Below are 11,962 nucleotides of genomic sequence, written 5' to 3' on the forward strand. Positions count from 1 at the left end.
GCTAACTTTATTGGTATGCCAATTATGTATATATACATAATACAGCACATATTGGTTAAACACAAACAATGCAAACTAAACCGGTGGAGACGATGGATTTGAAAACATTTCAGGGCAAAGGGGGTCCTCAGGACTCTCTGGTTACACATAGGGAGCCCCTCCTCGCAGGTCTTGCACCAGAGCAGGCTCTACAAATACAGCTGTTCACATCAAGTCAATCTTGGTATCCAGGCGGTACCTTTTCAATCACAACGAATGCTATTGACAAACCTTTAGCAATACTTGTACAAAATAAGCACTGTGAAGAAGTAGTGAGCACAATGGTCCCAAACAATTCTCAAGCTCATGTTTTCAGTAAGGTTTTCCTATGGACCACAGAAAGACCACATAACAACTCATTGGCAAACTAACACGCTGACTATAAGCTTGACAGTGCTGATAATGTAAATCCCATGCAAAGCTAAAGGTAGGTGACCTGCTAGGTCTAGTGAAGCTGGTCTGACTGGAGGAAGAGAGCACTGGTGCAGAGGGAGGGAAGAGGGGATACGAGTGTACACAACTGACTCTGTTTGAGTGATGGGGATGAGAAGGTGACTGATTCTACAGTCGCACAACTGAGGTGGTCTCATTGTCTATGAAAGGGGGTTTGGAGGGAGACTAAACAGTCCATGTTCTCTATATCGGTGTGTCAGCTTCAAACACTGGAGCTCTGGAGGATCGGAACTACTTAGGAAGACCCCACCACCACCCCTTATTTGACTCCCAGATCACAGACACTGAATGAAAACATGCTCACATGTTGGACTCCATCCCCCTCATCCCGGTGTGAGACTGTCCCATTACTCTTGTGAGACAGGGGTCACCTGCCAGTGACCTGTTATCAATGGTCCTGCCCTGGCCTCCAGACATCATTAATCTGTCATGATAGGTTTACATCTGCTCCAGGGGTTGCGTGGTGCTCAGCTTCATGTGATCCTACGGCTGATTTAAGTCTGTTTTTTCTGTGTTGCTCTTTGTCTGCGGCGAATCTTTGTGTGTGTGTGTATGTGTGTGTGTGTGTTTGTGTGTGTGAGGTGGGGGGTTATACATTGCTCTCCTCCCACAGCGGCCGGTCTCTCCGGCGTCCTCTCACAGGTAGCACAGCCTCTCATCCTCTTCCTCCACCAATCCCCTGGGGGGGGGGAGAGGAACAGGAAGACGGCGTTAGCATGATGTGCTCAGTTACACAGTAGAGCCACTGTTCTGCAGATCCCAGTTCCTGTGGAGACGTTGCTCCTTGTGCTACATCAACAATCAGACCGTGCTCTGTGCCGAACTGCCGCAACAAGGCTGAATCTCACATCAAGGCACACATTTGACGTGGAACAACAGAGGGCAGCAGCTGGGCAACTGCTGAGAGGGTGTTTAACCGGCAAAATGGTGCCGGTAATTGTGGCCCGGGTTGTTAGGGTGCAGGTTTCAGGAACACAGAGAGCTTAAACACCTGCTTTCAGTTTTGAGTCATGTTTTAACCATGGATTATGGAACGCCCATCCTTTAACTAAAATAAGGAGAAAAATAAGTATTTTCCATGTTTTGTATGTTTTTGGAACCGTCTGTTCAGGGACGTGAGTGTTTCAAAACCCTCTGCTAATGTATGCTTGTGTGTGCACGTTTGTGTGTGAACCTGACATTAAAAGGCCACCCTTGAGCCTGTCTGGCAGCAGCCCAACACACAGTCTGACAGTGCAAAGTCCTTTCTGCTCATTTTAATCAGGCACTGTGCGGGGCAGCCTCCGCCTGGGGCTTTGTGTGCCTGCAACGGTCCACCTGAGGGTCAGTGGCGGTCAGAGGCGAGCGGACGAGTGTCAGAAACGGGGGGGTCGGGAAGGGTGGAGTGCGTCACACTACATACCAAGACGGCAGATGGTCCGAGCCTCCTCACACACAAGAGGGAGGGCACACACGACACGAATGTCTTCAAGGACACATTCAGGAAACGACATCATGCTTTCTATAATTGCTTGAGACCCTGTTTCCTGTGAATCCGGCCAACAAAGGAAGTTGGGCCTTTGTTTTCAGTTATGTCTTAATATGGGTATAGGGGCTTCCCCGGTGACATCATTATACAATTCAGAACCATGAATAACATCAACTGCCAACGTCATTGGAGCACACAATGAACCTGAGGCCACTAAGGACATGTCGGGACACCTCGGCTGGACACTCACCTGTAGGCAGCGATCTCTATGTCTCTGGCCATCTTCTCACTGAGGAGATCCTGGTACTCCTCACACTGCTGCTTCATCTGGATATCAAGGTCCTCCTGCTTGTACCCCATCTCCTCAATACGACACTAAACACACACACACACGGCACGGACATGAGTTGGTTGTTTGGTTCATTCGATGTTTCTGGCAGTTGGACTGGATGTGAGTGGGCAGCTCAGTGTGTGCACTCTCTTCACCTCCAACTCTTCGATCTGCTCCAGGTATTCGGCTTTCTTCATCTCTCCCTCATCCTCCAGCTCTTCATTGCACTTCTCCAACTCCATCAGCTCTTTCTCCAGCTCCCCGATCTACACACACATACACACACACACACACAAACACCGGTAATAACATGATTTAATGTTGATCAGTGGTGGCATCCTGGTGTGCACAGACATGAACATCGACAATCAACTGACAGCTTCGTGACCAGACACAATATTACCATATTAGAATAATACCGGCCTAAAGTGAAGAAAATGTTGCTTGTTCTCTCCGCACAGCACAGATAAACCTCAAACCGTGCGCTCGCTTTCAAACAAACAGAGCACAACACCCCCCTCCACCCCCGCCCCCTCAGACACACTACGCCCCGCGCTGAGTAATCACAGCAATCAGAGAAGTTAAACAATTAGCTGTCAGAGACAGATGGGGGATCCAGGCAGCCTGCCTCTCTCTTAGGTACATCAGAGGAGGCCCAGGCCCAGTGATAAAAACACTGATGATGATGATGACGATGATAGCTTCCTAACCTGGTCATCTCACTAACTCACTCACTCACTCGTCTATGGCAGGGTAAGTGAGGCCTGGAAGTGTACCCTCTGCGTGTGTGGGCAGTGTGTGTGTGTGTGTTCAGGATTGCTGTGTGTATTTTAGACAGAGTGAGGTTGTCGGGAAAGAGAGAGAGAAAGGGAGAGAGAGAGAGAGGAGAGAGAGAGAGAGAGAGAGAGAGAGAGAGAGAGAGAGAGAGAGAGAGAGAGAGAGAGAAAGAAAGAAAGAAAGAAAGAAAGAAAGAAAGACAGAGAGAGAGAGAGAGAGAGAGAGAGAGAGAGAGAGAGAGAGAGAGAGAGAGAGAGAGAGAGAGAGAGAGAGAAACAGAGACAGAGACAGAGACGAGAGAAAGAAAGAAAGAGAGACAGGAAAGGAGGAAATGGAGTAGATCCATCTGTCCGTGGGGCAGAGCAGGGGCTCGTGTGCTGCACATTAGGGAAGAGGATATGCTGTTATGACATCATGGCTGCGGTTCCAGAGGGGGCTGTTTATTTAAAGAGTGGAGGCTAGGACCACAACCACAGTAATGAGAACCAAACCGCCATGTTTGTTATTGAAATGGGAAGGTGTCAGCTGTGGTCTGACCATTGATGGTTCTGTGTTGGACGGGAGAGCTACGAGCTGTTACTGTAATGTCTTCAGGCTAGAGTTACTGTAGCCAGAAGACATTGACTGGTTACATGATGTGTAATTGATGGCAGCTTTTAAAGGATGTTCTGACCAAGTCACCGAAATGTCACTCTCCAGATTCTCAGCAAAGTCATTCTCCCACCATTATTTCTCAATAAGACAGAAAGATGGAACAGGGACAAAATAACAGATGAAGGTCTATTTCCTCTTTCCAGTTTGGTCTGGAGTCTCTACAGACTGAGTGGGTGGATGTCTGTAAGTGTGTGTGTGAAGTTTCAGAAGTTAAGGATTTGGGAGAGAACATAGACGCAGTGAGAAACTCGGTGCTTAATAATAGCAGACAGTGAAGAAGATAAATCCTATTTGGGACCGGGCCGAGTCCTATCTACTCCCGGTGAAATCTTTCAGAGTAAACACTGCGGTCGACAGGATCTCCCAGGCTGTGTACCCTTCCTGTCAATCAACGTCTCACACCTCGAAACCCGCAGAGGGGAGCCATTCATTTCGAGTGTAATGCCTGATTTAAGGGCTGACGTTTGACGTGGAGCCCATGCCGAGCTCCTCTCGCCTGAGAAAAGATGGGAGAATGTTCTAGAAGGAAAGCATAGGTGAGGGAATAAACTGAAGCTAGCTGCGACTGCAGGTAGTGATAGAGGGGAGAGGACAGTGGAACGACGAAGGGACAAAGGAAAGGAAGATAAGGAGCACTCACCTGCTTTTTCAGTTCATTGACGTCGGTAATCTTGGAGACGTCCGTGCCCCTTGACCCGGAAGCCAGCTCCCCTTGCTGCCCGTTTCCAACGGCAACCACAGCGGAGGACATGCCACACTCATACTGGAAAACAGACCACATAGAGAAGTAACTGTTAATGCCTGTTTTACAATTTCACATGGCCAATACATTCAGTCACTTGAGGGAGGTGGTCCTTCCATAAAGCAAACGTCTTTATATTGCAAACCCTATAAAGCACAGCATGTACTTAGGGAGACTGCTCCTAATGCACCCTCTATACAACATGATACTTTTTCTTACCGCTGAGACTGGTTTGGACGTAGTTGTAAAGTGTAATCAGAGTCTTTATTGGCTTGGCCCTCACACACGATCCTGACCCCCCTCCCCACCCCCAAACCCCCAATGACAACCACATTTCTGATTAAGAGGAACAAATGGATCAGCAAATGAGCGACACAGAGGCCCACAGGTGTGCCACAGTCAGCCAGCAATCACCATTACGGTTCAAGCCCAATGGCAATCAGGTTTGGATTGAGACAATTGCACCTTGTGAGACACTAATAGAGGCCAGGCTCAGACAGGGCCGGGTCCAGCTGGCAAGACATGAAGGAGGGAAGAGGAGGAGGAGAGGGGAAGAGGGGAAGGGATGAAGGGGGCAGTTGGAGGGAGAGTATAAGTGTCTGGGTTAGGAAAAACAAGAGCTGTAGTACATTATGGGCCAAAGTCTACACACACACACACACGTGGACACACACAGACACACAAATGAACATGCAAACCCCCCCCCCCCACACACACACACACTTAGCTCACTCTCCAGAGAACCTCAAGTTTAGCCTCCAGTGCTCTCTCAGAAGTGGCAACCCACCCCGCCGCCCAGCCCCCCGCCCGCCCGCCCAGCCCCCCGCCCGCCCGCCCAGCCCCCCGCCCCCGCCACTACGCAGAGGAGTCTGGGAAGGCGGCCAGCGGTCTGATTACAGCCGTGACCTTCCTGAGGGGGCCAACATCCTCGACCCTGAGAGGGTCAGACCCACCGGAGCTCCCAGTTGAACCCAGCGGAGCACTAAGGCTGGCAACACACACACACACACGAGGGGACAAAGCCGTCCTGTTCTGGTGTGAAGCAGCACCTCAGATTCTCAGCTACTTCCCCAGTGTTGTGTCAGGAGGCAAAGAAAACAAGCGGGACAGTCCTTTTGCGATGTGTGAAAGCTCCGATTTATGTCTGCACTGGCCAGACGCTTTCAAGAGGGAAGAGGGGGCTGCAGACTGTAACTGGGAGGAAAGGGGGTGGCCTTCTGAGGGGCTGTGTGCCTGTCTGTGTGTGTGTGTGTGTGTGTCTGTCTGAGCGTGCGTGTGCATATGTGTACATACAGTACAGTACATGCTTGTATACTGTACCTGCAGGCTCTCAGCCAGCTGGCAGTAGTACTCCTTGATCTGCAGGGCTGGGGTGATGTCAGGGCTACAGAACTCCACTGCTGTCATGGCTCCCTCCGCCCCCTCAGCAGGCTCCGCCAGAGTCTCCACCGTCTGCCGACCAGAGCAACATTCAGACCCCGACATGTTTCTCTGCGAGTCCCACAACCTCCATTAGAAACGTCTGTCCATCCATCATATCGAGTGTTGGAGTAATGCCCACGCCAGACCAACGATCTGCTCTTTTCCCCACATTCACGCTTGACGATCTACCAGGGGAATATGAGGTGCTTGGACATGCAGGTAGTAATAATAGCAGCTCCTAAAACAAAGGGGACTTCTGTTTTCATTTGTTAAACAGCCGCCCTTCCCGGGCCGTGAGTTATGGAGCGTGTCCCCGAGGGAGTGAGTTAAACGGCGGGCAGCAGGGCTTCAAACAGAAACGTACAGAGTGATGGAGTTCCTCGTGCCTCCACACTGGCTCTGCTGCCCTCCAGCCTCCATGCTCCCTCATCTGATACCAGGATGGATCTGTCAACTGCTGCAGAGACTTGGAGCAGCTGGGCTGAGGTGTGTGTATGTGTTTTGTGAGTAGGATATATTATCTCTGAGATGGCTCCTGATTTGAATTCTACCTCTGGTTCTGCTTTAACAGTAGTGCTTCTGGCATCACCAGGTCACCTGGCGACAGGCTGTTTCCAGCACCTTCTAAAGGGCTTCTTTCCATCTCCGATCTCCTGTCTGACCAACAGCAGCCAGTAGTACCGTTTGTGTATCCTCAAGAGACACCAAGACCATTCCTCTTTTATGCTGTTTTGACTGGGTAATGACATTTACGGTTTTGACCCCCCCCCATCCCCCTCCCCTCTTACCGTGGCATGTTGGGCCTCCATGTTAGCAAGCTGCTCCTCGTAGATGCAAACCTGCTCCCTGAGGGCCAGGCACTCAGCTGTCACTGCGTCCACATCCTACAGGGGGCAGCAGAGAGACGGAACCCACTGTCAGAGCAGGAGAGAAGCCCCTCTCTAAGCATGAGAACATTAGGCACCATGAGACAGACACTGCAATGCAGACCTGAAGGAGGAAAAGGAGGAGGAGGCGAAAGGGAGGAGGGAAGAGATGACAAGAGGGAGATTTGATGGGGGGGTAATTAGACAGAAAAGCCTTATTCTCCCATCCATTCACCAGCAGGGGTTTTCAGTGTAGCCACTCTGATAAGGGCCTGATTAATTGGTGATGAATTCAATTAGTGTGGGGTTCTGCATTTGCATTTGAATGTATGTGATAGGACTGACTTTCTGTGCACTGTGCATCTCCACCCAGGGATCAATACAGTATATCAATACTGTATATCTGTGGAGATATACATATTTATCTATCTAAAGATCGATTTATTGTATCCATCTCTCCATCTAGACTTTGGTCAAATCTCCCGGATCTCTAATGGACCTGAGTTAGGTAGTCAGCAGTCTGTAACTTTGATATCTTCTAGACAGCCATGACATGAGATTTTAATCTGGTTAGCAGAGATTAATCTCTATGCAAACTAGCCGATAATGAGAGCCTTGATCTCTCCGGAGTCTATGCTCTGGGAAAATCCCTGCCAACTCAACCCCCTTCTCATGTTGGATGCTGCTTCAGTGTGCTTCTCTTGTGTCTTGCTGAGAGCCATCCTACTGTTGCCACTGAATCTTTCAAACATAACCACCAATTGACTCCACACGAAAAAAAAAGCCCTAGATCCAGATGAAAGCAAAGGGAGCACTCCAGAGAAATGGCTCACAGGGCGCAGCGCCATCCAATGCGGGCCCTTCTACCACAAATCAAACGTAGGCTACTTAATCAATAGCTAATGGCAACGCTGCCTCTTGGTCGCTGGACTACAGCTCTCACTGCCCGGCCTGCCTTGTTCTGCCTCCCTGCCGCTGTCGATCAGAGAGCCACCATGTTGAGAAAGCTGCAGTCTGTGGTACGGTTCTGTGTTGCGCTCTGCTCTCCTCCTCCTCCCACTACCTCCATCTCCCTGCCGCTTTCCCACCAAGACGAGCTCTCTGCTCGGGGCTCCAGCTGCTTCCCATTGACAAGCGCAGGGCCGAGCCAGCCAGCGCATTACTGCAGCACATTACTGTCTGTATTGCATCTGTACAGGAGAAATTAAAGCCTGAACAACTCAATAAGGACACGGGGAAACAGCTCCCCTCACATGCGAGCCCGGCTGGGCGGGGAGATGGGCTGTGACATGTGTGGCCACAGCCAGGGAGGTTTGTAGCTCAGATTGCGTTGTGGCCACGGGCCCAGACTGTGGGACTGTTGGAAGCGATGGTGATGTTGATGGGCAGAGCTTCAGAGGAGCAGCTGTGCACAGCTCCCACTTCCAGAGGTTGGAGTGAGAGGCAGGCTCACAAAAGACTAGGTCAGCTATGGCAATAGTGCCATCTAGTGGTTCATCTATGTAATCACAGTTACTTGGAGTAAATGATGTGAGATGTGGCTGTTTTATGCAGTTTTACAACTGCCATGCCATTGGGATATCTGCAAGGGGTTAAAGGTTACTGGCCTGCTACTTTGACCAATCCGGTAAAGAAGGCAAACCGAGGTGTCGCACCACATTTGTATTGGCAGAGAGCGCATTACCATGGCAACGTCCTCCCTCTGCTCCTGGACGAGGGTCCTCTGCTGAACGGCCTTCTGGTGCTCCTGTTGCAGACACTCCAGCTCGCTCCTCAGCTCCTCTGTGACACACAGGATCTCCTCCTGGACTCACAGAGGAGGGAGGGGTCAGTCTCTGTCTCTCTCTCACAACACACACACACAGAGCTGGTCAAAGCAGCGGGCACCTTCTCTTTGCGCAGTCTCTCCACCACAGCGTCCAGGCTGTAATCGGGGACAACGATGGCGGTGGAGGTGGACGAGGCCTGCTGGCTGCTCAGCCTGTCCTCCAGAGCCAGGATCTGAGTCTCCAGGGACTCGTTCTCCTCCTCAAAACAACGGGCCTGCCGCACACGCACGCAGATGTAGTCATGTAAATAGACATATACACATACACAGGTGCACAGAGACAGACAGGATACACATGAGCATGAAGAAGCAGCCATTCCTGACCATCTGTGCCCTCTGGTCTGCACTGAAAATGGATGTCTGGGACTCTCACCAATTCAATGAGGGTGGCCAGGCGATTGTTGAGGGCGGCAAGGACGGTGCGATCCTGAGTGAAACGACTCAGGCCTTCCTTGTTTATGGCCTTGGCAGCCACAAAGTCTAGCTGCTCGCACTCACACTTGTGGCCAGCCGCACCCCTGGAAGGAGGACAGACTGTGATAAGGAGAGGCTATGGGTTCCAACCAAAATGTTGCATTGTAAATCAAAGGCTACGAGAGAACAAGTGGGCGTACATAATGCACCCTTGCCCTCACTGGCTCCACTGAATACTTGGACGCTGAATTGTTGCCTCGCCCAAATCAAGTCAGTGTAAATGAACGCCGTGATGTCATTGTTTGGTGTGAGTACAAAAGGCATTTGTCATGGCCCTTCAATTTTTCCCTCTGGCACAAGCAGGCGTAACCAGAGCCTGAGCACACAACAGCCAAATATGTGACACATAATACCTAGAGAATGTCAACATATCCCTTCAATTACATGCATCATAATACATAGTTGATGAGTAGAACCAGCATAACCGCCAATACTGATTAATATGAACTTGGATTCAGCATCAACATGACATCAACTGACTGGTGTAATTCTAAACACAAGTCATTCCTTCCGTGTACCTCAACAGCAGTGTCCCATTTTGGTTCTTTTGGGAAGCATGTCTCTCACACCATCAATATAAGCGCAAGCCTTCTGTTCCAGTATCCACCATGAAAAATGCATTTTCTACAAGTGTGCTCCAGGTCAAGATGGATGTGAAGGTCTCTTGTAGAAGCACTAACCTGGCTGGGGAGCGGTACTCTTCAGCACACTGCATACTGGAGCCTCCAGAGCGAGCCCACTGCTCCTCCTCAAACAGCCTGCGGTACGACGACACTCTGAGCATGGTCATGGACAACACTGGAACACTGGCTGGGAAACTGGATTTGAGTCCAGGCAGGGGTTTATATACGAGGAGGAGATGGGAATGTTGCATGGAGTTGTTGGATGTCTCATGAGGAGCTGACTGGACTAACTATAGGGGCAAGTGTCAGAGACGGAGGATTTCACACAGACAAGCCAATTTGCTATGGTGACCAGATCACAGTACTTTCGTGTCTACATTGTTTTATTTCAATAAATATATATATATATCTCTTTAGCTATTTAACTACATGTCTAGTTGTGTTCCCACTGAAGTGTTAATCCACTGAACAGAAGATTGACAAAATTGTCCAATGTAAAAAGAACAGCCCGCCAATTACTTCTTTGTACAGTTTTATTTTTGTTAAAATAAATTAAAAGTACCAAAAACAAAACTGAATAGTTGAAAACTAAAAGGTGTGCAAGTTTTCGTTTGCATGTGTACCATATTACTGGACAGACCGTTACAAAACCTTAAGCATGATGAGCAGATATGACAGCACGTGAACTACAGGACAACACTGAAGAGCAGGGACTTGCCCCCCCAGCTGCCCTGTGTCTTATACAAGCAGGTCTACAAAAGCTTATGAATAAATTACAATCCCAAAGAATTCTTAGTCTAGGTCTGGAATCCAGACAACAGGGTCCATTCCTCCCTGTGTTACTCATAGTTTGGCAAAGTGAAGTCGAAGGCTATGCCATCCTTGGAGAATGCAGAAGCATGCCTGGCCCACCCTAGGAATTGACTGTACGGGTCTGAACGCGACACAGGAAGCTACACAGGGAGTTGGGCCTAGTCAACAACGAGCTGACAGGTGCATGAAGGTCTCACATGGTATGAATAAAAAAAATGACCAGTTGTCCTACAATAATCCTGAAAGTTGCCTGTATGGCCTCTGTGATGTTATTTACTGACTGAGGAGTTGACCAAGGACTGTTTCTGTTTCCTATGGGAGGTGGAAAAATTGTGTCACAAAAGCAGCCCAGGACTGCTTAACAGACTGTGCCATGTAGTAATGTTAGTAGGAGGGTTATGAGTAAAACATAGGAGGAAACAGTGTCATAAATTCAAAGGAGTTCCTTGTTTTGTAGTTGCAGCATGTTCCATGACGGGAATAAAAACTCAAATGTCTTTAGTGGCACACTGGAAAAAAAGATTGCTACCCAACAGGTTTCCCCTTACAGAGCATAAACCCTTTAAATCCTGCTCAACTATCATAAAAAATCATATTACAGAAATCTGCGTTCCTTAGGAGTCTAACAAAGCAACTGGGCATAAAATGATCTATACCCAACATCAGGTACACAAAGACAAATAAGTGTTAGACATTATACAGATCCAAAACAAAACAAAACAGAAAAGCTTCAAGGTATACGAAGGCTCAGTTTATAGCACAGGAGGCGGCTAGAAGCGAGAAAGCTGTAAACAAACACATGAAGACACACACACACCCAGAGAGATAGGGTACCACCTGCATGATGAACATATGACACATTCTAAAGACACAAGGACACACATCGCACCATTACAGCAAGAGGCAACAGCAGAGTCAAACACCCACAGAGGTCTAATAGGGACAATGGTCACTATATATACACACACCAGTTAAGACATCGAGATCATCGCTTTGTGAAGCATTTAAGAAACAGCATCTGGACGCGGCAGTGATGATGACTCGTCACTCTGCGCTTGCCGACTGGGATGTTAGTGTGGTGGAGGGTTGGGTCACATTTGTAAAACACCTCAACAGAATACGCTTCCATTATTTCCTAACTTATAAGGCTCACGGTACAGTAACATAGAACCAAGGCATATGTTTACCTTGTGTTACATGATGGCTTTAAAAGTAAGTGTGTTAAGATGCCAAAAGTATATCGATAACAGGGTCTTTTAAAAGAGGTCAGAAAACATGAAGAAAACCTCATTCACCAGAGGAAAGAAATTAAAACTATAAAGATGCTGCAAAAATAGTAGAGGAAGAAAAATATAAATAAATAACATTAAACTGTTATCACTACAGCGGATATCCCACTGAAAATCGTAACATCTCAACATGGTTTGACTTCTCCCAAGTGTCCCGATTGTCAATTATTTGTTCATGAGAGG

At 48.7% G+C, this 11,962-nt stretch overlaps 1 protein-coding gene across 1 annotated transcript; it reads right to left on the bottom strand.

Moving 5' to 3' along the window:
- Positions 1-9,844, bottom strand: vimr2 (vimentin-related 2). The gene is made up of 10 exons (XM_067247953.1): positions 9,735-9,844; positions 8,954-9,098; positions 8,640-8,795; positions 8,437-8,556; positions 6,675-6,770; positions 5,785-5,916; positions 4,363-4,485; positions 2,447-2,557; positions 2,211-2,335; positions 1-1,171 (listed from the first exon to the last, which is right to left on the bottom strand). The coding sequence occupies exons 1-10, from the start codon at positions 9,842-9,844 to the stop codon at positions 1,129-1,131; spliced, it is 1,161 nt and encodes a 386-aa protein (XP_067104054.1). The 3' UTR covers positions 1-1,128.
- Between the last annotated feature and the right edge of the window lie 2,118 nt (positions 9,845-11,962).

Source organism: Osmerus mordax, chromosome 12 (genome assembly GCF_038355195.1).
Source record: "Osmerus mordax isolate fOsmMor3 chromosome 12, fOsmMor3.pri, whole genome shotgun sequence".
NCBI classification, from domain to species: domain Eukaryota; kingdom Metazoa; phylum Chordata; class Actinopteri; order Osmeriformes; family Osmeridae; genus Osmerus; species Osmerus mordax.

Excerpts from the sequence above, each read along its gene's own strand:
- vimr2 (XM_067247953.1), bottom strand. The coding sequence starts at position 9,844 with ATGACCATGCTCAGAGTGTCGTCGTACCGCAGGCTGTTTGAGGAGGAG. Across the intron at positions 6,771-8,436 it reads AGAGGGAGGACGTTGCCATG|GATGTGGACGCAGTGACAGC; the intron begins GTAATGCGCTCT and ends TGCCCCCTGTAG. Across the intron at positions 1,172-2,210 it reads ATAGAGATCGCTGCCTACAG|GGGATTGGTGGAGGAAGAGG; the intron begins GTGAGTGTCCAG and ends CCCCCCCCCCAG.